At 46.2% G+C, this 26,710-nt stretch overlaps 1 protein-coding gene across 1 annotated transcript; it reads right to left on the minus strand.

Moving 5' to 3' along the window:
- Positions 1–1,914: 1,914 nt before the first annotated feature.
- LOC140215819 (neprilysin-1-like) lies at positions 1,915–26,710 on the minus strand. Its single transcript, XM_072286118.1, has 2 exons — positions 26,333–26,710; positions 1,915–3,903 (listed from the first exon to the last, which is right to left on the minus strand). The coding sequence occupies exons 1-2, from the start codon at positions 26,708–26,710 to the stop codon at positions 1,915–1,917; spliced, it is 2,367 nt and encodes a 788-aa protein (XP_072142219.1).

Below are 26,710 nucleotides of genomic sequence, written 5' to 3' on the forward strand. Positions count from 1 at the left end.
ATGCGGGAATAGCGTGGGAACAGTGCACAACGCTCTAAAAAAGCACGAATTTCGTCCATGCCATGGGAGTCTTCACTAGGACCTAAGTGAGGCAGACTTTGAAAAAACGAGCAGACTTTTGTAATTGGGCCCTAGCGAAAATTGACCAGGATAAGGATTTCGTACAAAGAGTGGTCTAGACTGATGAGGCTCAATTTTGCAGGAACGGCACAGTGAACATTCACAATGCTCACTAGTGATCGCAAGGAAATCCTCACTGGCTGCGGCAACACAACCACCAAATTCACTGTGGTCTAAATGTATGGTGTGGCATACCTGGGGACAGAATCATTTGCCCTCACTTATTCGAAGGGAACCTCGATGGAAAGAATTATGCGTACGAAATTTTTGCTGGTCTGGTCGATAAATTTGCGCGGAGTCTCCCTCTCAACGAACTGCGGCAAGTTTGGTTCCAGCATGACGGTTCCCCCCATATTTCTCCTCCACGGCAAAGAACTGGTTAAACTAACTAACTAACGCGAAGGAGACATGTTTTGGCCGCTGGGATCCCCTGATATCTCTCCACTGGACTTCTTTTTGTGGGGCTACGTTAAAGGTCGCGTTTACGCACTTGAGCCCACCGATGTCAACAACACGAAGATGACAGTAGTTACTGCCTGTAGAAGCATCGACCCGGAAATGCTGCGCAGAGTTGTCGACTATACGCGAAAGCGGTTCATGTGGTGTGTTACAGCGGAAGGCAAGCATTTCGAACACCTTTAAACCGTTGGTTTCTTGGCGATTGTCATAATTCTAAGTTGAGCAAGATTTCAAATCACTCGAAAATATTGTGTCAGCAATGATATATTTGAAGCAAATTTCTAAAATGTTTGTATGTTTTGTTTGTATGTAGGCCATGGATTTACACTGTACTGGTTCTTTTTTGTTCTTTTATTCCCACTTCTTTCGAAGAAATGCCGGAATCGAAGCTGAGTGTAACTAAGTATGAATTTGACTACGTTGACACAATTTTATGCTCTGTTATGAGGGCTGGTAGATGCGTTCTAATCTTAAAAAGGTGACGGAAAATACGGGCCATTAACCTGCGTTTCCTAAGCGCTCACAATGCAGGGTCGCAAATTTTCTTTACACATGTGCAAGGCACCCTCGAAACTGGTTAATAATGTGATGTATGGCAGCTGATGCTGTCGCTTTATGTTATGAGATGGCATTAATTTAAATCATTCTGCAAAGCTTCCATAATTATATATACAAAGAAGCAGAGCAGTATCGCTGCACCTGAGTGCATAAGAAGTCTTAAGCGGCATGGCGTCTTGTCACCCACTCTAGCAATTGCTCAAAGAAACAGGGCTCGTCTCACGTCGCCCGCACAGCCATTCTTCTGTTTCGCTGGCCAAGAACGGAAACGCTGGCCGAGAAGGAAAGTAATCACCGTCACCTATCACCCAACATTCTTGTCAGACGGAGCGCCATGCACAACAACTGCGTCACATTAGGGAGGGGCCTCCCGTGCATAATAGACGGCTTGGGCTGAAATTGCAGACGTGCATATCTCACGACACAGGCGCGTTAGTAAAATTGTACAAAATGGAATAGTCACCAAATCGCACCGCCTTCGAGTTTTCAATATAAACATACAGGCTAACTGCAGTCAACAAAAATGTAATTATCGAATTTAATTAAATATTGACATTACGACGACAATTATCTTCACAGTTTGCGACCGCCTGGCCGCATAACCTATAAGTAGACAAATGGCTTCTGTGTACTCCTCTTCGCACTAATCCAAGCTAGAAAAAACATGACGAAACTCTCCTCTAGATTTAGGACATCCGAGATGTTGCTAGCCAGAAACATCAAACTTAGTAAACCTAACAGTTTTGTTTAGTATGCTAAATTGTCAAATTGTGCAACTCAAAGCACAGTGCATTTCGTCTTGGCGTTCATATACGTTTCCGGCGAGCATTGAAAGGCGTCTGCAAATGCCTCGAACAGCCGGAGGACAGGCGAGCACGGGTCATCCTCGTCGCGGTAGAGATCGGTAGCCCTACATCGCATTAAGCACCAGGCGATGAAGAAGGTCTGCAGCGCCGTGTAGTCGACGAGACCCGAAATGCGCAGGTCACCATCGCCGGATTTGGCGAACGCATCCAATAGCTCTGACAAGGACGCCAGCTCCACAATCGCGTTGCTGGGCAATTCGGCGTGCTTCTCGAACGCCTGCTTGACGCACTGGCGTGACAGGCTCAGTTCGAACTGCGCGGAGGGCTGTTGCTCAATATGGTTGAGCGCCAGCTGTGCCGTAGCCAAACCAATTTGGTCTCCGAGGGCACCGTACTTGACCGCGGGCGTCAACTTGACGTCGTACATGGGAAACAGGAGCGCAAACGGTGACAAGATGAAATCCTTAATGTTCCAGTCGAGACGGAACAGGCTGCGGCCTGAAAGCACGGCCTCTTCAAGAACTCCTAGACTGGCGTTGACGGTTCGAAGTGTCTGGGACATAATCCTCCAGTTGATCACGAACGAGTGCGACATATCGGGCAAGTGCGATGCAGCGTGCTCAAGGTCGTAATGCCGACGGCATTCCAGGACAAAGAATACCCGGTCCAATGTGCCCCAGTTGGCAACCAAGGAAGTGGACTCTGTGAAGGCCGACTGACTTAAGCGACGCGCGAAGGACTTCCTCACTGCCAGCACCAGATCCCTCACATCCTGCCGCACCTCAGTGGTAAAAACTTCGGCGTTGAACTCCGCGAAAATTGTGTCGCCGAAAATCTGGTAGGAAAGAAACAGGCAGTTCTGTCCGAGCATTAAGTCTTCGGCGTCAAGACCGTAGTGGTTTCTGAGCAGCTCTCGGTTAGAGAACGGAGCGGTGAAACGCACGGCGCACCAGGAAAGGTAGAGGTGCATCCTGCTGTCCCCATGTTGTGACCAAAGCTCGAAGAACGTGACGAGGAAAGGTTTGCTGGACGTGTAATACTTGACGCTGCTTCGTATTCTCATCCGCTTAGCGAGACGCTCCGTCCAGTTTGAGCTGTCTCTATACAGTTCGTCAGTGTCTAGCTCTTCGAATGATGCGCTCTCGTGGTGTCTCGGCATCACGCTTTCTAGCTTCGTCGCCATAAGACCTTCTACTTCCTCGACTTGACTGTATGCTTGTTCTTCCGGAACGCCTTGACCGTAGTGCCTGAAGACCACATCGAAATAGTGCCGTCTTTCTTCCCTCGTGCTCAATCGGGCACGCAGATTTACCAGCTCTCTGAATGACATGGCGGGCTCGATGCTGACCTTGAAGATGTGCTTATCTTTTTTTACGCGAACCTGTAATATGGAGGGCCAGTTGAGCTCCAAGTCGAGATACAGCATGGTGTCGAGCACGTCGGGGTTGGACGGTACGAGGGGCCACGTGATTCCGGCTTCTTCGAGGAACCCTCTTACGGTGATTATCTCGTCTCGCTCGCCTCGGCTCACGGCGCTGCAGCTACTGAAGAACGCGCGGACTTGCTCGCGCATACTGTGATACCGCGGGAGATTATGCGCGGAAGTCAGGCTTTTGAAGAGAGTCTCCAGCGCTGTCGCGTAGAGCATGTGGCGGGTGGACGCCTTGGCGCTGTTGCGCTTCTTCCACTGGCCACACACGAAGTGGCCGAAGTTTTCGCACGGAGGTACTGTCTCGTTCAGGGATCTCCGCGCCAATTCTGCGAAGTCTCGGCAGGCGATTGTGGCGCAAACACCTTTCTGGGTCCGTACCACTCTGGTCGCGACCAACGCGACAGCTGCGACGAGAATGGCGATGACCACCACGGTTAGGAGCAGTCGCAGTGAAAGCGGGTTGTCGGTCTGCTGCCTTGATTCGATGATCGGCGGGTACGGTAAGGACGACGAGGGCTCCTGGAAAGCCTGCATGCAGATATGAGAGAGTACATAGTTAAGCTGTTGGGGTACTTTCGCGAGTCATCTACACCATGGCGCGAGACGCATTACTGCAGTATCGGATGCTTCAAAATTCATGTCTGCTGACTTTCTTAGCGTGTTAATGAACATAATAATCTTACATCCAGTATAAGAATGTTCGAACCTAGTGCCACATGTCAGTAACGCCGTAGACTGCATCCTCGCCGTTATGTTACTGTTTTCCATGAGCTTCGAACTAGGTAGACCAATAAAGCACTATCCTTACATAGTGGCATCGCCGACGATAAGCGTGTCATGCATTGAACCTTTTTCCGGATACCGCGGCTAAGCACGACAGTACTTGAGCATTGGAGGGATGCATAAGTTGTTAGCTTTACCTCTGTTTTAAAAACGACGGATGACCTTTCGTGGGAGCCGATTTTCCTGCGCTCGCCTGAGGACATGACTGACCCGGAAGAGTGAAGAGCGGAGGAGTTGATCGTAGTATTGATCCTTTGATGAACGGCACAAGCTGCGCAAAGGAACGAAGCTTCTTCTTTTGAAAGCAGGTGCCCGCGTGGAAGTGCGTGCCTGTGAGAGGGTAGTGTAGTGATGATGATGATCTTAGACCTCGGCACATACCCACAAAGAGGAGGGGGGGGGGTGCTGGCCAAAAAGTGAGCGGTAGAACAATGAGAATTAAGGGGGGCAGGATAGTAGTCATTGTAATAATGAGAATATTAAGAGAAAGCTTTAGCTTGAGTTCTCCTATCTAAATACATGTAAAAGGAGAATTCCCTTTTCTCGGCAACCACTGCACCAAATTTGGCGAGGTTTGTTGCATTTAAAAGAAAAACGTAAAACGTAGTTACTGTTGGTTTCGAATTTTTTATTCAGGCCGTCGATATTATATTAAAAATTGGCAAAATTAAAACATTTTCAGAAAACAAAACTATGAAGTTTACATCTCTGTAAGTCAGCAATGAAAAATGGTACCACAATTCTGTAAATTGCATTTAATAGTACACGTAAAGCGGACAAAATTGATACGTTACACAGGAATCTAAAAAAAAAATGTAATAATACGGAAATACAGTTTTTGCAGCCCCCTTGTAAACAACGTAACAAATTCACGTAAGATATAACATGACAATCAACTTTGTCTGCTTTCAATGATGTATCGGATGCCGTTCACAGAACCGCGATGCCTGTTCTTTATACGGAGCTATTAATTTGTGAACTTTTGCTTTTATTGTTTTCAATCTTTCAAATTTTTGAAAACTCTCGTAACAAAATTTAGGCCCTGAATGAAAATTCCGCTTGCAGCAGTCACTATAATTGAACTTTCTCTCTCAAATACAACAACTTTTATTAAAATAGGTCCAGGGGTTATCTCAGAAAAAAAGTTTTTGGGTTTTACATGTAGTTGAATAGGCCGCGTCGGATTTGGCGAACGCATCCAATAGCTCTGACAAGGACAAGGAAAATAGCTCTGACATTAGCCCGAGCTAAAGCTTCCTCTCAAAGCTAAAAATTATCGTGATATACTTATTTACAATGATATTATTTCCCCTTCAACGCGCGTCAAGTGAAAAAAAGCAAGATAGACAAGTGTTTAAATATGAAAACATCCAACCAAAAAAAAAAACATATTAAAGAAGTTGGAGACATATTTAAACAAAAATAACACTCAGGCTTAGATTCTCAGAATTTGTGGAGTATGGTGAGGCGACAACAATGTTTAGCGAAATATAAGCAATTGCTTCTTGAGGATATCTGCTGCTCACATTTCCCACGAGTGATGCCTTCGAGCCTCAATATAGGCTTCAATTAGACTTAGAGTATATTTGTTAGATGCGTTAAGAGACAAAGCCGGCAATATTATTACTGATATGGATGAGATAGTTCAAGTGGCTGAAGAGTTCTATAGAGATTTATACAGTACCAGCGGCACCCACGACGATAATGGAAGAGAGAATAATCTAGAGGAATTTGAATTCCCACGAGTAACGCCGGAAGAAGTAAAGAAAGCCTTGGGAGCTATGCAAAGCGGGAAGGCAGCTGGGGAGGATCAGGTAACAGCAGATTTGTTGAAGGATGGTGGGCAGATTGTTCTAGAAGAACTGGCCACACTGTATACGCAATGCCTCATGACTTCTAGCGTACCGGAATCTTGGAAGAACGCTAACATAATGCTAATCCATAAGAACGGGGACGCCAAGGACTTGAAACATTATAGACCGATCAGCTTACTGTCCGTTGCCTACAAAGTATTTACTAAGGCAATCGCAAATAGAATCAGGAGCACCTTAGACTTCTGTCAACCAAAGGACCAGGCAGGATTCTGCAAAGGCTACTCAACAATAGACCATATTCACACTATCAATCAGGTGATAGAGAAATGTGCGGAATATAACCAACCCTTATATATAGTTTTCATTGATTAAGAGAAGGCGTTTGATTCAGTCGAAACCTCAGCAGTCATGGAGGCATTACGGAATCAGGGTGTGGACGAGCCGTATGTAAAAATACTGAAAGATATCTAAAGCGGCTCCACAGCCACCGTAGTTCTCCATAAAGAAAACAACAAAATCCCAATAAAGAAAGGCGTCAGGTAGGGAGATACGATCTCTCCAATGCTTTGAAAAATTATGGGGTTTTACGTGCCAAAACCACTTTCTGATTATGAGGCACGCCGTAGTGGAGGACTCAGGAAATTTCGACCGCCTGGGGTTCTTTAACGTGCACCTAAATTTAAGTACACGGGTGTTTTCGCATTTCGCCCCCATCGAAATGCGGCCGCCGTGGTCGGGATTCGATCCCGCGACCTCGTGCTCAGCAGCCCAATACCATAGCCACTAAGCAACCACGGCGGGTGATCTCTCCAATGCTATTCACAGCGTGTTTACAGGAGGTATTCAGAGACCTGGATTGGGAAGAATTGAAGATAAGATTTAATGGAGAATACCTTAGTAACTTGCGATTCGCTGATGATATTGCCGTGCTTAGTAGCTCGGGATCAATTGCAATGCATGCTCACTGACCTGGAGACGCAAAGCAGAAGGGTGGGTCTAAAAATTAATCTGCAGGAAGCTAAAGTAATGTTTAACAGTCTCGGAAGAGAGCAGCAGTTTACGATAGGTACCGAGGCACTGGAAGTGGTAAGGGAATACATCTACTTAGGGCAGGTAGTAGCGGCGGATCCGGATCATGAGACTGAAATAATTAGAAGAATAAGAATGGGCTGGAGTGCGTTTGTCAGGCATTCGCAGATCATGAACAGCAGGTTGCCATTATCCCTCAAGAGAAAAGTGTATAACAGCTGTGTCTTACAGTACTAACGTACGGGGCAGAAACCTGGAGGCTTACGAAAAGGGTTCTACTCAAATTGAGGACGACGCAACGAGCTATTTAAAGAAGAATTATGGGTGTAACCTTAAGGGATAAGAAAAAAGCAGATTGGGTGAGGGAACAAGCGCGAGGTAATGACATCCTAGTTGAAGTCAAGAAAATGAAATGGGCATGGGCAGGGCATGTAATGAGGAGGGCAGATAACCGATGTTCATTTAGAGTTACGGACTGGATTCCAAGGGAAGGGAAGCGTAGCAGGGGGCGGCAGGAAGTTAGTTGGGCGGATGAGATTAAGAAGTTTGCAGGGACAACATGGCCACAATTAGTACATGACCGGGGTAGTTGGAGAAGTATGGGAGAGGCCTTTGCCCTGCAGTGGGCGTAACCAGGCTGATGATGATGATGATGATGATGCTGAGATGTGTTAGAGTATGTGCTAGCATTTGATTCAGTAGAGGTACCAGCAGAAATGAAGGCATTGGGCAGTGAAGGAGTACAGGCGGTATACTTGAATATATTGGGAAATATCTACAAAGGTTCCATAGCTACCTTGCTTCTCCACAAGAAAAATTTGGAGGACGCTTAAGCTTCGCATTTGAGAGTGGAACGCCGATAGCATTCAAAGATCCCTGACTGCTTTCCCCGCTTCCCGGCAACTGCAGCTTATGTAACCGCAATGTTTACCGCGAAACGCTGGCGGCGAGTACGAGGGCGAGCTTTCTGGTAGAAACGCGGCCTCTTGCGTGGGCCAATCTGCTGGTATTGTTTCGCAATTTTAATATTTCAGTCTCAGAATATCTGACATAAGAGGTATGCGATGTCGTGTATTTTATTTTTTCATTGAATTTCTTTGTGGGCTGTCATTCTCAAAATTCTGAGGAATAGCTTTGTAAAGAATGAAAGACAAGGTATGACCAACTTGGGTGATAGAAGTGTGATTGGGTATGCTTGGTTCGGAATAACTTTTCGTGGAAAGATGGTGGACACTGGACGCGCGACGCCGACGCCATATTTCCTGCGATACGAGGCACTTAGCGCTATTACGTTAAAACAAGAAAATTACGTATCAAGAACGGGGTCAGGCAAGGAGACGCGATTTCTCCAGTGCTATTCACTGCATGCTTAGAAGAATTATTCAAGCTAGTAAACAGGGAATGCTTAGAAGTGAGGATCAAAGGCGAATATCTCAACTATTAACCTTCAGTCTGCAGATGACACTGTCCTGTTCAGCAACACTTGGGATGAATTGCAACAAATGGTTGAGGACCTTAACCGAAAGAGTTTAAGAGTAGGGTTGAAACTTAATATGCAGAAGACAAAGGCAAGTTTCAGTAGCCTGGCAAGGGAAGAAAAATTCATGATCCCCAGTCAGCCTCTAGGGCGTGTGCAAAGGCCGTTTATTTAGGTTAATTACTCACAGGGACCCTGATCACGAGAAGGAAATTTACAGAAGAATAAAATAAGTTGGAGTGCATACGGCTAGCATTACCAAATCCTGACTGGAAGCTTACCAGTGTTCTTGAAAAGATAAAAGTACAGTCATTGCATTATACCGGTGCTTACACAAAGGCAAAAAATTTGAAATTTACGAAGAAGCTCCAGAACAAGTTAAGGACCGCGCGAAAAGCGATGGAAGGAAGAAATTTAAGTGTAAAGTTAGGTGACAGGAAGTGAGGAAACAGGGATAGCCGATATTTTAGATGACGTTAAGATAAAAAGTGGAGATGGGCAGCCCATGTATTGCGTAAGGCACATTACCGATGGACCATTAGAGTTACAGAATGGGTGCCAAGGGAAGGGAAACGCTGTCGAAGAAGGCAGAAAATTAGGTGGGGTGATGAAATTGGCAAATATGCAGGCGCAAGGTTTGAATCAGCTTGCACAAGGCAGGGATAATTGGAGATCGCTAGGAGAGGCCTTCGTCTTGCAGCGGACATAAAGACAATCTAGTGGTGACGGTCATGATGCTGATGTGTTAGTGCGTGTGCTATGTTTGGTTTTGATCTCGCTCCCTTTCTTCCATGTATCACCATCTAACGTCACTTGGAAGAGCACGCCAGGCCTGCCGCTAGGCTAACCTCTCCAGTGAGATTGTATGTGTTGGCAATGAGGGGTGCGCTACAAAATGTGCAAACGGATTGTGAAAGATGTAAAACAATGTAAGGTACTTGCTCTAGAGGTTTTTTTCACTAGAAAACCCACAAACCGGATGTGCCTTTCCGTACAATAGTCAGTGAAAACAACTGTTGGCAGGTTTTGGTTAGCCGCTTTTTGCAAAAACAGTTGAAGCATTTAACTATTGACGATCCTTATGGCATAAAGGTTTCTTTCGATGTTGTTTCCTTTCTGGAAGACAACCATTCAGTAGCCGACATTTTTTCTGTTGACGTCGAAGATCTTTACTATTCAATACCGCATTATGAGCTATTTCGCAGTGTGATGAGTGCATCGAAGAAAGTGGCGAGGTAGATTTTCGCAACGCGACCGGGTTGCCTTCGGAAAGTTTCATGTCCCTTCTTGAATTTTATTTAAGTGCAACTTTTATCCGGTTCGAAAATAACCTTTTTATCCAGAAAAATGTTGTGTGTATTGGTTCATGTGTGGCGCCTGCTCTTTGTAATATTTTTTTATCGTTTGTCGACCGCGCTCTTAAGAGTGCCTTAAACAATGACTCGGTTCAAATTTTTAGATATGTTGACGATTTTCTTGTTGCGATAAAACAGACTAACAACGAATGCTCCGTGACGGTAGCTGATATTTTAACTCTGTTGAATGACAATGGCAAAGGTTTAACTTTCACAAATGAGCTATCTAGGGACGGTAAACTCCAGTTTTCAGATTTGCAGCTATCCTTACGAACAGGCCACGCCTATTGGATGTACTCGCCACTTGCACGTAAGGAACTTTTGCCTTGCGCGTCTGCGCACTCAAAAAGTGTGAAACGCGCCATTGCTTTGATGTGTTTAGAATCTTCCTTAATGAAATCTTGTCATCACTCTGCGAACATGAGTTTCATTGCACAGTTAAATAGGCTGCAGGCTGCTGGTTACCCAAGTGTGGTGGCGACGTCAGTCTCGGAGGTATTGCTTCAGAAACTGAAAGGGAAGCGGCACAAAAGTAACTGCATCACACAAAAGAAGATGCCTGAAGTTGTGCCGTATTGCCACAGAGTGGCTCACAATCTAAAGAATGTCGCCACTAGATACCAAATTCCGGTAGTGTTTTCCGCTCCTCAGAAACTGTCAATGTTGTGCAGCCGTATTTCTAAAACAAGTAAAATACCTGATTGTGAAAAGAACCAGGTGAAGTTTGTAGAATGCAGCGTCGGTGTGGTTTATATGATTCCCTTTTCATGTGGCAAAGTGTATGTAGGGCAGTCAGGCCGCTGCGTGAACGAGCGCCTTAGAGAACATGAGCGATCCATACCAACAGGCACAGGTTCCCATTTGGCTCAGCATTGTAAAAAATGCAAGTGCAAACCCATGTTTCGTGATACCACGATTTTGGAAAACAGCCGTGACACCACCGCCCGAGAGTTATCGGAAGCATTTTTCATTCATTCATTGGGGTCACAGTGCATTAGTATGCCTTCCTTAACCTTGTACAGCGCTGAATTTGGTTTTTAGATTCTCTCGCATGAATGCGCTCTTGGGATCGGATGTTGGTGGCTCTACCGCATGGTGCTCACTGCGCATGTTCCTCTAGTTTGAGCGGTCTATAAAGGAGTGACGCAATAAAATGATGTCAGTTGAGAGTAGCGCCTTGTCCTGGTCGTCTTTCTTGTGTCTGTTTTGCGCTAAACAAAGTATTCATGGCAAGTCTGTGCCTTGTGTAGGCCCAACTATTTCGTTGGCTTGGAACGTCTAGCTAGCGTTGCATTTTTATGTAGTGATGTGTGTATGTTTTTGTATTATGCAAAATCTACCGTAAATAAACATGCGTTTGAACTTATTTTAATGCTCAGCGTCTACTATATATGTTTGAGTGACAAGTATCATGATGTACGTAAGGTCAAATGAGTGGTCGCGGTCGTGGTGTATGGATAACTATTAGAGTGAATACGCAAATGAATGGTTCTTGAATGTTGAAAATGACGAATGTTGTCGAAGCTCCCGAATAAGGGTCAGTCTTGCCCATAGCTTTAATAACAAGTATACGGAAAGTGCGGAACTAAGCAATGTAGAAAGACGGAATATAAGAACGTCATAATAAAAAAAAAAACTGTGAATGTGACTGTGAATGAAATCGCTGCACAATCTTCTACAACGCTGAGAGTACAAAATTCGTAAAATACAAACAAAAATGACACCTCGAACAAAATAGCGTCGTCAAAGCCTTAATTGTGCTAACACTGTGTCTCTCATGCCGAATATCTCATGGGTCTTTCAAGTTTAAAGAACACTAATGAAAGAACGCAAATGGATGAACTAAGCCTCAACACATTTTAACGGGTCCGTCTTCTGGCAGCGACAAATGAATAGAGAGCAGTTGTGGAACACAACTTTCTTTAACAGCGGTAAGACGTGAGCGTGCGGAATATAACTTCAATAATTCAATCTATCGACCCCCACTTTTCAGCCCTGCTATGGAAAAATGTCTACTACGGGTACGAACACCACCAACAGTTTTGTATATACGGCGTCCGTACCAGTTTATTATAAATAAAACGTTTTCAGCAACAACGTGACATGCTTGCGTATACGCTGTGAAAAGGGGGTTCTTGCACGCGTGAAGGTAAACAGAGTCAGAGTACATTATTTGCGACGAATAGAGAGCTTGTTTACTTTCCGTGGAGGTCACATTGAAGCTAGAGTCTTGTGTCCTGTGCAAATTAAGGTATTTGTTCGGTACACTTGTAAGGTTAAAAAAAGGACTTGTTGCTTCGCATTCCCTAATTGTGTGAAAGAAATGCGCTGATGATCATTAGCTGACATGTATTGTACAGGGCTTTCGGCGGCTTTGTCACATCTGAGCAGCAGTTGACATGACAAAAAAGTACCTTTTCCGACCATCGCTGTTTCTTATCCGTGGCAGGGGCCGTCAGCAACACATGGTCTGTGCGCAATGTCGGAAAACGTGTTTGCAAGCGTGACAGAGTCCTCAGTAAAAAAAAGAAGGGATCGCTGGGGAACTATATAATGCCACTGGTGATTGGTTGTGTTTCCTATCGCAATGTAGCACTCGAGTTACGAGATTCGCACTGGAGTGCTCCGCGCTAACTTTCACCACGTGGGGTGCTTTAGCACGCACAGAAGAGCATGGGATAGTTTTACATTCTGCTCCATCGTAAATTGGCCACCACGGTGGAAAAGTGAGCACGCGAACTCACGCTACGCAATACGATCTCGTGAAAAACGCAATTGCCACAGAAGCCGCAGGAGCTAAGAGGTGAATTATTTTGCCTTGCATTTTATTCGGGCATGTGTACTAATTTGCACGCCCGTTTTCGCCACATCGATACAACCGAAGACGCACTGCAGACGTCGAAACAAACCGTTCAGTCGTCCCCTTGGATCACTTCTGAGATACATTGAACTGAGGGCAAATATTCTTTTTTTTTTTATGCGAAGGAAGAGCCGCACAGCATGAAAACAAAAATAAATTAAAAACATGTAGCTGTGCATTGCGCAGGAATTGGAGCATTTTCTCTTTTAACCTCTTACCTGAGGTCAGGAAGGTTTGTTGCCTTTTGGGTACTTTGTTTTTAGTACTCGCTTTACTTTCACATGTGCTATCTCGTTCAAACAGTCCACTTTATTGCAATTGTTAATCAATTTTACAAGGATTGACTGACGGGACAGTTGGTTCATTATCACAGAAAAAACAGCGCTTCGAGGCGGGACACAAGGGAAGAACCGCGCGCACACAGCGCTGTTATAGAGTGTTAACACTCATTAACTAATGAGCACCATTATTATGGCTAATTGTGTCGTATTGTATAAGAACTGAAGTGCATAATAAGTACAGATGGTAGTGCTTGCACCGTTCCCCTAATACACGCGCATGAAGGCAGTGCAGTAAGTAAGCACATAGTTTACGAAAAACTTTACACAAAATGCGGACAGATGAAGTCAACTAGATTTGGAGCCGCCTTCTTAAGATCTGACTGCCTGCAGGGGCAAACAGCCAAGAGGAGGTTGGAGGGGGTAAGCCATTTAATAAGTTACTTCGACTTGCTGAATTGTATCCTTTATTTATTATGCTATTTGGTTTGACTCATAAAAACAATCACAGAAAAGAGGAAGAGAGCTAGCTGGCAACTGGCCACCAGGAGGGGCACTACGCCTGCCGGCATCCTTATGCTATATCGATCCATGCATCTTGCGAGTTTTTTGTCGCCAGCATATTAGGACTCCACAATAGTCTTATCTTGTTTTTGTTTCCCACTAAAATGGGGCAGCCCAATCCGAGGGATCGGCCATGAATCGGGCGGTGAAAAAACAGTTATCAATTTTTTAAATAAATTAAGGTGAAATGAGATAAGTATCTTGCAAACGGGATTTAAAGTGTCTCCTGTTACAGATATGAATAATCAGTTATCTAAGAATTACATAAAGAAAGAATTATGTGAGCACAGAAGTATTAAGAAGAATTCTAGCATGCAATTCTTTTTGTCTCACGGTGAAAGGTGCAGAGCGCTTCACAAACGTTCCTGTTGCTGTACACAAGACGGCAGCCCCAAAGGAAAGAATTGCAGGAAGAGTCAAATTCAAGCCAAGATTTTGGAAGGGTTCTAAAAATCTTTTCCGTAGAATAATGAAGCGGCGGCATGTCAAAAATAAGGGTTGCTGAGATTCACTCTCATCTTCGTGGGGCCATGCGCTTCTTTTTCTTTCTTTACTTTATTTAAACGTTCCTATACGAGCATGGATGGCGAGTGAAGGTATTTGAAACATAAGGGGTAAAAACACTTTGCGGTTTGTCTACTTTGTGCTCTATGCAATAAGAGCTGGAGCATTAATTATTAGCTTTTCTCGCGTTTTTATTTTCTAATCTCCTATACATTGCCATACAACGTGTCAATAATAATTAAATAAGCAAGCGGAAGAAAGCTGGCCCCGCGGAATTGGATGTCCAGCGAAGCTGTTGCAAAACCCCTACTACTGCTCAGGGGCGCATGCTGTTTTAAGGTTGTCTTTTTTTGAAACTTGCGCTGTTCTGTACTTTGTACGCGCGTTTCCGATGAATGTTTGCACTGTCCGCTGCACTTTTCTGAGTTTTTGCAGGCTCTGCGTTACGAAGGTGATGAGCCATTGCATTGTTGCTTGCTTAGAGGGGTATGAACTACTGCTGCTGATGATAATTTTATTGTGATAGCAATTATATGGGCACTCTAAGCGTCAGCCCGTCGGCGTGAGCGTCGGCATTGCCGTCGCTGTTAGATTCCATATAAAGTCCAAGGGCGATAACACCGTCGCCGCACACCCTACGCTGTATGTTCGAGTGAAGGCGTGCGAGGGGAGCCAACGATCGCGGCTCAATGTTGTCCCCGCGAAAGAGACGAAAGCGGGGAGGAAGCGCGCCGTCTTCCGTCGCGTGCGAGGCACCCATTGTTGTGAGGTACAGGGGGGAGGGGAGAGAGGGAGGGTGCGGCGTTCTTCTCCGGCAGCAACTGCGCATGTGGCGGATGCGCGTGGTCGCGCGGCCGTATCTTGAGAACGATCTGCGTTGGGGGGCGTAGGCGGTTCGTAGCTGGGCGCGTGCTGTGTGTTCTCGGCGCTGACTTAGCGTTGAAGCGATGGACCGCACGAATGCGCTGCTGCCGTGCTTCCTCACGCCAGCGTTTTGACTGCGAGTTTCCGCGGGCATCAATTTACATGTGTTCATGTTTGCTTGTGCGCGCGTGACACCGTGCTTGTTAATTCAGTTAGTGCGCCTATGTTTCAGAGTTTATGCGGCCGATAAAACTACCATCCTTACTTCGTATAACTGTCCACTAATTTTCTATCGCAATCGATGCGTCGCCTTTCGGGCGAAACGGAGACTGTTCACGGACGGACACGAAATAATGCCTACCAGAGATAGGTTAACAGCTTCGCTGTAAAGCTATGCTTGGCGCTAAAATGACATATACTTAACGATTGTTGAAGCGCATTGACAGTGTGGATAAGCAAGTGGATGCGTACAAGCGCTTGTGTGCGTCCATTTGCTTTTCCTCGCTGTCAGTGCGCTGCAACAATCCTAACAAGTTATGTCTTACCAACAAGGCCGAACGTCAACACTTATGACGCTAAAACAATGTTCGCCGCGCGAAGTGAAGCACACAAAGAACGAAACACAATTGTATTACAGTCGATTTTTTTCCCTGCTGCCGCGCTTGCACGCGGTGTCGCACGCTTCGATCGTGTCGAAGTTGTTGCCGGGGCCGAGGCACAGCCGGCGCTGCAGGCGCTCGGCGCTGGCCTCGACGCACTCGAAGTGGTCGCCGCCTTTGCGCGCCGCGAAGAACGGGAAGCGCATTTTGGCGGGCGTGCAGCGTGCGGACCTGGTGGCGCTGCACAGCGTCGGGTCCGCCGGCTTCTGGGTGCCGTTCGCGAGCGGCTGGCAGGCCTCGATGCAAGCGGCCTTGCTCGTGAGCTCGCGGCCCCGCGAGACCATGCAGTTGCCGCGGTTGTAGTTCCACCCGACGCAGCTGTCGCCGTCCCAGAACCACAGGCCATGCTTCATGTCGCGCCTGCGTGACCCCGAAGACGCAGTTCTTTCAAGGACACCGAAGGCAATAATATTGTGCAACTGTAACAAGCACGATTTAGATTATAATTAAGCTCGACATGAACTGAACCTTTCGAGCGTGCTTGAAGAAGCACGATTGACTAGGGTGGATCGGCCAAGCAAACTTAGATTGACCAACGCAGACGGAGCGATGCTATAGCAGCGCTGAACCTGCAACGTTACATATCTCAGGCATCATCGAAAGTGCAAGCCTGACAGAACGCTCTTGAATCCTGTTCGGGTGGACAAGCTGACTTTGCGCGTAATAAACGTAATAAAAATATCGATCAGCTTTGCCCAGACGCGTGCGCCAGATATTTGTCGTTTCCTTACCGCGTCAATAATTTCACTTGTCCTTTATTCGTCGTCAACAAGCGTGTGCTTATTCGAGTGTACAATGAAACAATAAAGGGACGTTGAAATTTAATCTAAATGTAATGTGAATGAATCTGAATGAAAGCAGACTGAAGTACTTCATTTTCATAAGTTTTCAGGGCAATGAGCGCGTGGTTAGAACCAATTCCAGGTCAAGAAAGAGGGGCTCGTATTTTAGCCACAACACCATAAAGTCCTCTGTGTAGCAAAGCTCTTCGCTCCATCCTCCACTGATGCTTTAAGGAACTAGCAGTTCCGCAGAAGCCGCGCGCACAGCAGCTAAACTGGCTACGCTTGCGCATAGTCTGAAGAGTTTTGAAGACACGCAGGTGATCTGGGGGCTTCTCCCTAAGGCCGCAGTGTCTTTTTAATTCGAAGCGTAGTAACCTTTAATTGAAAGTAATTTAGTATTGTCACGGTTTGCACGAATTCTTCCTCCATTCAAGCACGTGTGTCACGGCCAAGGGCTTTCCACACACTCGCCATGTTTAGCTGAACACCTAACGCCGCTTAGCTTGCCCGTTTCATGTGCAAAACGTATGTTGCATGTTGCGAATATTGTCTGCAGTTTCAGCCGCACTGCCGCTGAAACCATTCCCGTTGTCCGTTCCTACGCTGCAGATGAACGCACTGGCAGCGAGGCAGGGGAGTGTGACGTGCCTCTTGCGCCATCGACACTCGGAAGTTCAGGCAGGAAGCTACAAAAGCGTTGTGTTCAATCAGTAACGCTACTCGGAAGACTGGTGGTCGCTGCGGCAGCTGGCGCTTGAACTCGTAACGCATGTGAAACAAAGCGTTCGCGATGGCGGCGTGGTGCTGCTTGTCAGAGCGCTTCGGAAACTGGCTTACACGGGGAAACCTGCCAGTGCCAACCATGAAAGGCTGTTGGAAGCTAAAATATAGTATATAACACATGGCCGCCTGCTTCCCGGCGTATCTTGCCATGCTGGTCGTGGTCGCTCAAGCTCGCTCTTCGGCTTTTGTGCAAGTGCTTTCCAGTGAATCCGAAAAATGCGGAGTACTTTCAGCATTGAAAAAGGGATTGTTCGTCGCGATAAACCTCTTAACTTCCGCTGACGAAAAAGAAAGTTACAGTATTTGCGCTGACGCGTTCTTCATTTTAATTTTTGGACCAGACGACGCTGGCCAGAGCAGCTAGCAATGGTAATAAAAAGTCGAAGTTTCGCCGGAAAGCGGAAGCATCGATTGCGATAGCAAGTTGGTAGACAGTTATGCGAAGCAAGGATAGTAGTTTTATAGGCCGTATAAGCTTGCAAACGTTCGCTTACTAACTGAATTAACAAGCATGATGTCAGCGCACACAGACAAATATGAACGCATCACACTCGATGACCGCGGACTCTGTCAAAACGCTGGCGTGATCGAGCGCGGCAGTAGCAGCAGCAGCGAGCGAAGTGATTTTCGTGCTATGTGTCGCTTCCACGAAAACAGCGCACAGAAAACAGCACGTACAAAGCTATGAGCCGTATGCAAATCGCTTTCAAGATAACGCAAAGAACACACTTGCTGATTGAGTAAGAGCCCCCCCCCCCTTCCTTCTCGCGCTGCCTCCCCACTTTATTCCGTTTTGCGCGCGAGTTTGAGCCGCGATCATAAGTTCCCGTTGCGCCCGGTGGCGAAATACGCAGTTTCTGCCCGAACCCAACGCCGCCCCGCCCTGCCCCCTCCTTCCATGGCCTTTCGCGCGACGGAAGACGGCGCGTTTGCACCCCGCCTTACTCCTTCGCGCGCGCCAGATCGAGCCGCTATCGGCGGCACCCTTCGCGTACTTTCTCTCGTACATATGCCATACGGCGCGCAGCGACGGTGTTATCGCCCTCCGACATTATACGGAACACCATGGCGAAGCCGACGGCGACGGCAAAAATGCGCTTGGAGTGTCCATATAGTTGCAATAATAATAATAATAATAATAATAATAATAATAATAATAATAATAATAATAATAATAATAATAATAATAATAATAATAATAATAATCCTCGATGATACAATGAGGAACTCGCCCCGGTGGCTGAATTTCGATAGGGACGAAATACAAAAACGCTCGAGCACTTATATTAAGTTGTGCGTTCAAGAACTCGAGTTGGTAAAATTTAATTCAGAGCCCTACACTACGCCACTTCTCATGATTTACCGTGCAGTTTTAAAATACTGAACTCCAGAATAAAATATTTATTTGTAATGCTGATTATGTTCCCTGAGAGGTTTCCACTGCTCGTTACCCCTAATCCTTCCTAATCTGGTATCTCAAATATTTCTTGAAATCATGCAGCGAATATTATTGTGGAGACGGTGTTTCTTTGCCCTACAACTTTCCTCGCTGGCTCGTCTCTGCTATTGTTGTCTATGAAAGCTGTGGAATGTTGTAGATATTTCTCGAGATCTTCAAGTATGCTTTCTCTACTCTTTCACCACGCAATGTTTGCACGGCCACTGGTATCTCTTCTGAATCGAAAACTTTGTTTATCAATGATGACAATACATGGATCGGATTATTATATTCTACAGAGTTGTGAACTGCTTCTCCGGTCTAACCAGGAGACCTAAGGTTATTTAATGTTACTTTCGTAAATATTTTGTGTAATACTTAAAGAAAGGCAATGAACATATATTTATTCAGTTTTGTAAGGTCTGATTTCCTGTGAAAATTGTGTTGCTATTTTTACAAATCTCTCCTACATATGAAGTCATCAGGCATTGGGTATAAAGGGTTGCAATATCTTCTAGTACAATATTCCCGCCACCTTTTATCAAATCGACTGTTCCTTTAGTTGTTGCTTCTTTTTTACGTCCTTTTCAAGTCTTTCTGACTACTCCCAAGTTATACAGGGGACTTCCATTTCCTCTTTGCAATACATCTAATCGTGGCTGCGTGCCAAGGAATGCTTCGAAATTGATTGGGGTATACGTCTGCAGCCAAGTCCGCGCGAATCAAGTTAGGATGAACGCACACTCTGCAATTCGTGTTGTGGCAAAAAAAAAAGTGTTGTTAATCTTACTTGCCTGGAGCAAACAGTGAAAGAGGTCGGCGAAGAACACTGCCTGGAAGGCGGCTTCCTCGTTACGCAGCGGCGCCGGCAATGCTCGAGAGAAGCGAACCGGTTGCGGCCTCGGTTGCACCAGAACTGTAAGTCGTGCGAAGTGGGCACGCACAATCCGATCGTCCAATCGTAGTAGTGCCGCTGGCCCCCGCTCATGCCTTCGGCACAGTACGTGAACGAGAATCTGTTGCAGACCTGTCGACAATCGGGGCAGCGAAATCCAATTTACTACTTCTGTTTACTGGATTGCCGAGTGATGGGCGCTCGCGGCCAATGCCGATTATTATAAGCTAATTACGGGATTCTAGTGCTTGATATTTCCCAGTCATTGTTGCAGTGTTCCGAGGTTGAAAGTAGATAACACAGATATCATAAATGGGTTTAGACTGGCAGATAATAGTTTAAAAACGCTATCCTAATATTTCTTTGAAGGTAGCAGGCTGGTTATTAGCAGGAGAAATGGAAGTACAACATCCCTTCCTATCCCTTTTTCTGCAGTTTCGTCTCTTTCTGAAAAGCACCCGCGGCGCCGATGACATTAGTCTGACGTCATGAATACTGCTGTGTTTCTGCGTAAGTGCATTGATTTTGTGCAGCAAAAGCACAAGAAAATTTCGAAATGTAGTCTCGTTCCACTTGTCACAATGAAGTCAATTCCTACTGATATACAATAACTCGCACCTATCTACGATAACTTAAAGCGCTTCTAGGAAGCAGCCATTTTTTGTCGCGGGCTTCGCGAACTGGCGGGAAGAACGAAAGAACAACCACGATAACGCAAAGCTTGTACTTATCGCATGCTGGTTGCCTGTGTTCGCTCACCACGGCTTTGTCGTCAGCTATTCCGTCATCCAATTGGCAGCCCAGTATAGGAGCTGCGCTGACAACTGGAGACTGTAGTTGAGATTAAGTGCGCTTGCTCTGAACTGGTGCGCGAGAGTAACGGATTCCGGTCTGTAGCAGACGTTGCCGAATTTATAATGTCGCCTAGAGCTAGCCGGAGATTTGATCCCGCGCAACTTTCGCATTACTTTCTGGCTTGTCAAGTCTCCGTTCTCTCGAACAGGCTTATACGCAGCTCCGAAAGCGCTATAAGCCGTTATATAGCACAGCTCCCTCATTCACTAATTATGATGGCCTGCCGATGAATGTGTCGAAGTTGCATAGTCTTAATCCAGGGCAGTGCATACTCAATTGAAATAGACACAAGGTAGTAGGATGAAGCGTCGTGCACTTTCTAGCGAGTCTTCATAATTACAGCGTTCTTTGCGCTGGCTTAATAAAAATACTTCGATCACAGGCTTTAAAGCACATATACAGGTTAAATGTTCGCTACAGGCACTACGATAAAGAAAAAAAAAACTTTTATTTCGCCATTGCTGCACGTGGAACACCTGTCAAACATGGTTGTGCCTCCAGAAGAGTAGTCGTGTGGAACAGTACTCAGCATATTGAAATGAAATATAGAGTCACAACGATTACGCAGAAAGTTCACTAGGCAGAAAAGGTGAAAACAAGTCACGTACAAAGATGTGTACATCGTAACTAAAGGGGAGAGGATTTAGTGCCCACTGTAGGCCTGTTTCTGCTTTTTTGTTGTTTATTTATTAGGTTCATGTAGTGTAATCCGAAGGTCAACTATAGCGGACAAAAGCGTGCTAAAAGAAAGCTAGAAAGCAAGAACATGACAGCATCTGACAGCAGAATACCATGTAACACTGCGGCTTGACGATAGAGGTGAAAAGCGTGCATGGTGCGAAAACATCAGCTTTGACGCAGCACAAACTTCAAAAATGAAGTCTATCACCTGATTAAAAGACTTCCCATTGTAATGCATTCAATCCGGCTCTATAGTTCCAGTGTATCATTGCTTTTTCGTAAAATTGATATTTTAGCCCTTGCAAGCCCTTTGAGCTAATAGCTGTCGAGACGCTTTTATGGAACACTGAGTGATTGCAATAATTCTTACGCATGACGACTGTATGGTTCGTCAGAAGTGCGGAAGGCAACCCTGAGGCTACTTGGATCACATTTAACGCATCGCATTTATCAGCATCACAAGTGGCCGATCAATACTGTATAGCTAATTCGTGTATGTTTATTAATTATATTGATTTATTTGGTACCTGCTTCGCCATTGCAGGTATTACAGCAGGGGTGTACAATTCAAAATAAGAAGCCAATAATACTAAATCAATTTTCTAAAAGGATGGAAAAAATCATCATTAGAAATAATGTTGACAGTATTGGGCGACAGAACGTTAAAATCTTTTATTGACAGTAGAAGAAAGGAATAGCGATAGGCGTCCCTTTCAAGTCATGATCTCATATTTTAGAGCCATTAGCGGGCGGCTTATAATACAACTCTCTGCCGATGCCAGTTCTTGGGCAATATAAATTATGAAGCAAAATTAATATAAGAATTTGACGGCGTTATTCCAATTTGTGCCACTTTAGAACTTTTTTACTCTCTTCATACTAAGCCTCCTATCATAATTACCAAGAACAAGTACGATTGCCTTGTTCTGCACTTTTCAAATTTTTCTTCGAGCTCACTGCAGTGTGTAGATCCAATCAAACGGCCCAACAATTGAATACACAGCACACGTGGGTGAAATATAAATTTTCTTCAAGCTTCCTTAGTAGTCAGCCAAAGTGACGTCTCAAAAAACTCGTAGCCTCAATGGCATTGTTTCTAATATGGTTTACATGCCTGTTTCACCTTATATCAGCAGTAAAAAATACACGCAGATATTTATATCCTATCGTGTTGTCATGAGGAACATTGCTTATAGTGTAATGATTGTTATCGCGTAAGCGCTTCCCGGTAAAGGTAACGTCTACACTCGTTCAACCGTTTCTTTCTTTAGGTACGAACGATATTTTCGCTTGGAACTGACCGAATATTTATAAATATAACTGAAATTCTAGCTAGCTTTGGGCCACTTAGGAGACGTTGCCTCCTTGTTAGGGCCTCAAGGACATAACTGGGCGCTAAAGAAACTCACAAACAACGTGGCGACAACGTGGCGGAACGTTTATATATTTAGGATGGCGACATTTGATATCGATGGTTTGCACTGACACCTTCGTGGCCGCTATCTTGGGGTGCTAGCACCTTGAGAAGTTGCGTAAACAAGAAACGTGACAGCTCGACAGCACGAAAGGCCCGTCTTCGTGCACCACCGAAAAGCGACGCCTGCAGCTACGCTGTCGGCGCTACTTATCAAGCCAGTGTCCTAGGCACGCCTGACAGCTGCCATGGGAGCCGAATCTGTTGCGCCACAGCGATTGCCTCCAGAATGTCGAACCGAAACTTTTTAGAGCGCAGATCTCAGGTGCGCGTTCTGGCGTCGAGCGTCGGCGTGCTAAGCGTAACTGAGTGAACAAGCGTAACGGATGAAAGAGCGAACGCAGAGCACAGCGGGCAATAATAATAATAATAATAATAATAATAATCAGCTGATCTCATGCATTTTGGGAATCGATGTAAGCGAAGCTTTGTATGCCGTTTGGTTTGATTGACGATAATTAGCGGTGATGTTGGCGGCGAATGTGTAATTTCTTCAGCGTTTAGTCCAATACGAGAGTGGTCAGTTGATATTACACGGTATCTTGCGTGCACCAATGCTGTTTATCTGTGCAGTGCACAGAATACACAGGTAGACGTGTTTGTTTGAGGCGTTGTTGTGCGTCATTCATAATGTCTGAGAGGGTTGAGCATTATCATTGCCTCGCATGACACATCACGTCGTGGCAGAAGTGCTAAACTTTAATTGGATTATGGGGCTGCATGTAATTAAATATAATTCTATTTATACATTGTATACATGCATTCGCGGTCTGCACCCCGTTTCGCTGCGTAGCGAAGACGCTCTTGTTCCGCGCGATGCGTCTTTCGGGCCTGGGTGTCCTCGGCGCTGAGTGCACGCTTCGGAGCCATTTCGCCGGCGCATGTTTAGGTGCTCCTTCTGCACACATGGCCAGCTCGCTGTTGACACGCCAGCTCCAAGCGCTCTCTTCAGGCTATGAACGATTGTAATGCTTACACTATCACAGCCCAGCACGCGAGCTCCACACTCCAGCAGCTACATTTTTGTCGCATAGGAAAGCGATCACAGCACGTGCCACACGCACAAACTCTGCAACGCTGTCGCGGCGGTGCCGGCCGGGGTGTGCGAAGCCGAGCACCATCTGGTAGTGTTGCAAGAAACTAAGTGGCACGCGCGGCAAGACCATCGCAGCAGCAGCGCCGGAAAGTTGGAAGAAGAGGCAAAGAAAGCTTGGCTTTAAAAAGTGGCGAGAGCGAAGAGAGCGTGGGTAGAAAAGCGGAGAAGGAGGGTGCAGCGGAAGCATGAGGCGGGAAAAGAGGAGGAGGGTATGGCGAAAGCGTGAGAAGGAAAGCCTGGTGCCGCGCAAGACGCGCACAGTGATGACGATGGTTACGAGATGGCGCCACAGTAGCGCGCGTCGTCTGGGAAGTCTACCTGCGGCGCCTGCTGTGAATCGCGCCCACGTGTCACCCACCGCTGCTTCTCGCGATCTCCCGATTAGCGAGGCAGCCGCGCCACACTTCGCTCCGTTCGCAACGTGCCTCACGAGACAGATTGTTCACGCCAGCCAATATAATGCGAAAAGTAAACTCATATAGAGTTGTGCTCAAATTTCAAGTATCGTAATGGTCGGTAAATTCTCTTTCGACCCGGTTTTCATTTCGGTCCACCGAAAACAGCTCAGTTCCCGTTGAAGTCCGGAGGGAGAAAATAATAGTTCAAGCCAGTTCAAACCCGTGCGATTTCATTTGCATAACCGAAAAATAATTACAGGAAGATAGTGATACAATGTTAAAGTTGCTGAAATGCAGCGCCTCCAAGCAGCGCTGCCTTTGTTGTGTTGCTGCTGCGCCATGCCTAGCGGGCAAGATATAAGTGACCGCAGTAGTCGCGTTCGAGGAATAAAAGATGTGAGTTCGTTACTACTAGGCGTGCTTGGCCTGTTCCTTCGGTGGCTGCGCTTCGCGGGCCAACATGGTTCACATTCACTGTGCCATACGCAATTGTATCAGATAGTACACATTCCTTTCGTACAAAAACTCGACGCTACTGAGAAGCTGCACTGAAAGATTACGCATGTTCTTTATTTTTCAGGCCGCACGTAGTGACAAAAGAATTTGGCAGATCCAACACCAGTGCTTGAATCGATGTGAAGTGATCCATTATTGAGGTAGAGAGAAAGAAGACAATATATTGAGTAAACGTAGAGGAGAGCGCCAACTTGCTACTCTGCTCAAAGAGAAGAGGAGAAAAACAGCGCAGTGGAGGAGTAATGATGGGGACAGTCAGTAGCATGCGAAAGACCCGTTGACAGCCTTGAATATAACCCCTGTTGACTAAATATTCTGAGAGCCTTGATGATTCGCTTCATTGATATGTCTGGTATATAGACGGCCTAGTGAGACTTTTTCACTGAACAACCTGTTGTTAATTTGCAGCACTAACCAAGAGGTCAGTGCTTATCGTTCACAGTCATTATCAACAAGTCACAAGCAGCAAGTACACGTGTGACTTTGTGTCAGGTACTTTCGATGCATCACAATCTGGCGAGCCCACGCATTCGACGCGATGCAAATATTGTCGCGTTTACAGCACCAAGTCTGCTTCCTGACGCAATACACCAGAAATCATACTAGCAGTGCTGCTGCTATTAAAACCGCGGGAAGATGGTGTGTATTTACGTATGAGGTAGTATAGTTGAGCCACAAGTGCAGGCAATGCAAGGATGAAGAGAGCCGGAAAAGGTGGCCAACCTGAACCGAAAACCGTTATTTTCTTTTCCCTTCGGTTCCGCTCCGGAGTGAAAGAAATCTTAACGTTCCGGTTTGAGCAATAATGACGGTGTTTTCGGTCTTCGGTTCAGTTCCGGTTCGATACCCTGATGGCCTCGCGTGCTGCGTCACGCAACCATGTCGCCCTCGCAACGCTGTATGAGCTGCTTCAGCGTAGTGCTATACCTTGCTATCGCTTTCAACACATGGGATTTCTGTCGACACTGCAAAATTTTAAAACGAGCAGCTTTCTGTGGCTGTTTCACTCGTCGTCGTGGTCGGTGGCCGGACTTTTTATGCCGATGCCAAAGGGAACGGGGCCTCGTGTCATCGAGCTGCTGGGTGTGGTCGTCGCCAAATGCCAACTATTCCTTCGAGACGCACGTGTTTTTGCGTGAGAGCGTTGTGACGCACTTCACCACAGCCACTTAGACGGAGTGCAGTGCGTGGAATCCCCATGATGTTAAACAGAATAGTCGGAGGAGTATCTGGCCTCCATGGAGCAAGCGAGAGGAAAAGAAAGCGGAGCTGCGTAGTCGTCATGCCATCGTCGTGACGCTGTCGCCGTGACGCTGTCGTCATCCTGTCATCGTCCTTGCGCCGTCATCACGAGGGTCGTGATTTTGTTATCATGCCGTCTCAAGTATGCTGCCATTGTCGTCGCGCCTTGATCTCCATCGTCGTCATTCTAGGTCATCACACCGTAGTCGTCAAGCTGTCATGACACCTACCACAGCAACCGTTGACGATAATCTATGCCGCCATTACCAAACACCGTTATTGACTTCAAGAGCATACTTTGGAAGTATTCGTGTTAATTTGATTCCTGTGGTCCGCATAAGCTATTCGCTTACTTGGACAATCATCTTCGATGGTTTCTGCAACGTTTTCTTTCTTTTTGCTATTAAAAAACAACAACATAATTTGCCACTCAAGCTCAACTAAATATTTAATGTTACCTTTAACTGAAGAGAACGAAACGGAAATTTGAAAAATTATAGTGCTAAAATGGACGTAAGCACGCAAAGTGTAAATAGCTACTCGGATAAGCGACATTGGCCGCACTCAAAACACAGACAGACTGACGGCGAACACTTCGACGACTCACCGCCCTGACTGTGTCCTTTGTTCCATTTCCCTTGGCGAGACGTCGTCTTGCCTCGCCCTCCAAGGCAGCTGCCGTGACCTTCGCAGCTTGTTTCGGGGCATCGGTGACCACGGCACTTCGGCTGTCCTGGACCCCCGGCAGGCTGCTGTCGTCTTCTTCGAGCTCGTTTCGTGTGGGCCAGTTGCTGAACGTTCCCATCACAACCACGAACATGACGCAGAGACAGAACAAAGAGCTACCGAACATAATCCGTGGCAGGATGCTTAAAGGCTGTTCGTGGAGCAGCGTGGCGTTGGCGGCATTTACGCGGATGGCAGGTGACATCTTGGGCACGGCACGACTGGGGCTTGCCACTTGCATTGCTTGTCCGGTGGCCAT

The sequence above is a fragment of the Dermacentor andersoni genome, chromosome 2, assembly GCF_023375885.2.
Source record: "Dermacentor andersoni chromosome 2, qqDerAnde1_hic_scaffold, whole genome shotgun sequence".
Lineage (NCBI taxonomy): Eukaryota > Metazoa > Arthropoda > Arachnida > Ixodida > Ixodidae > Dermacentor > Dermacentor andersoni.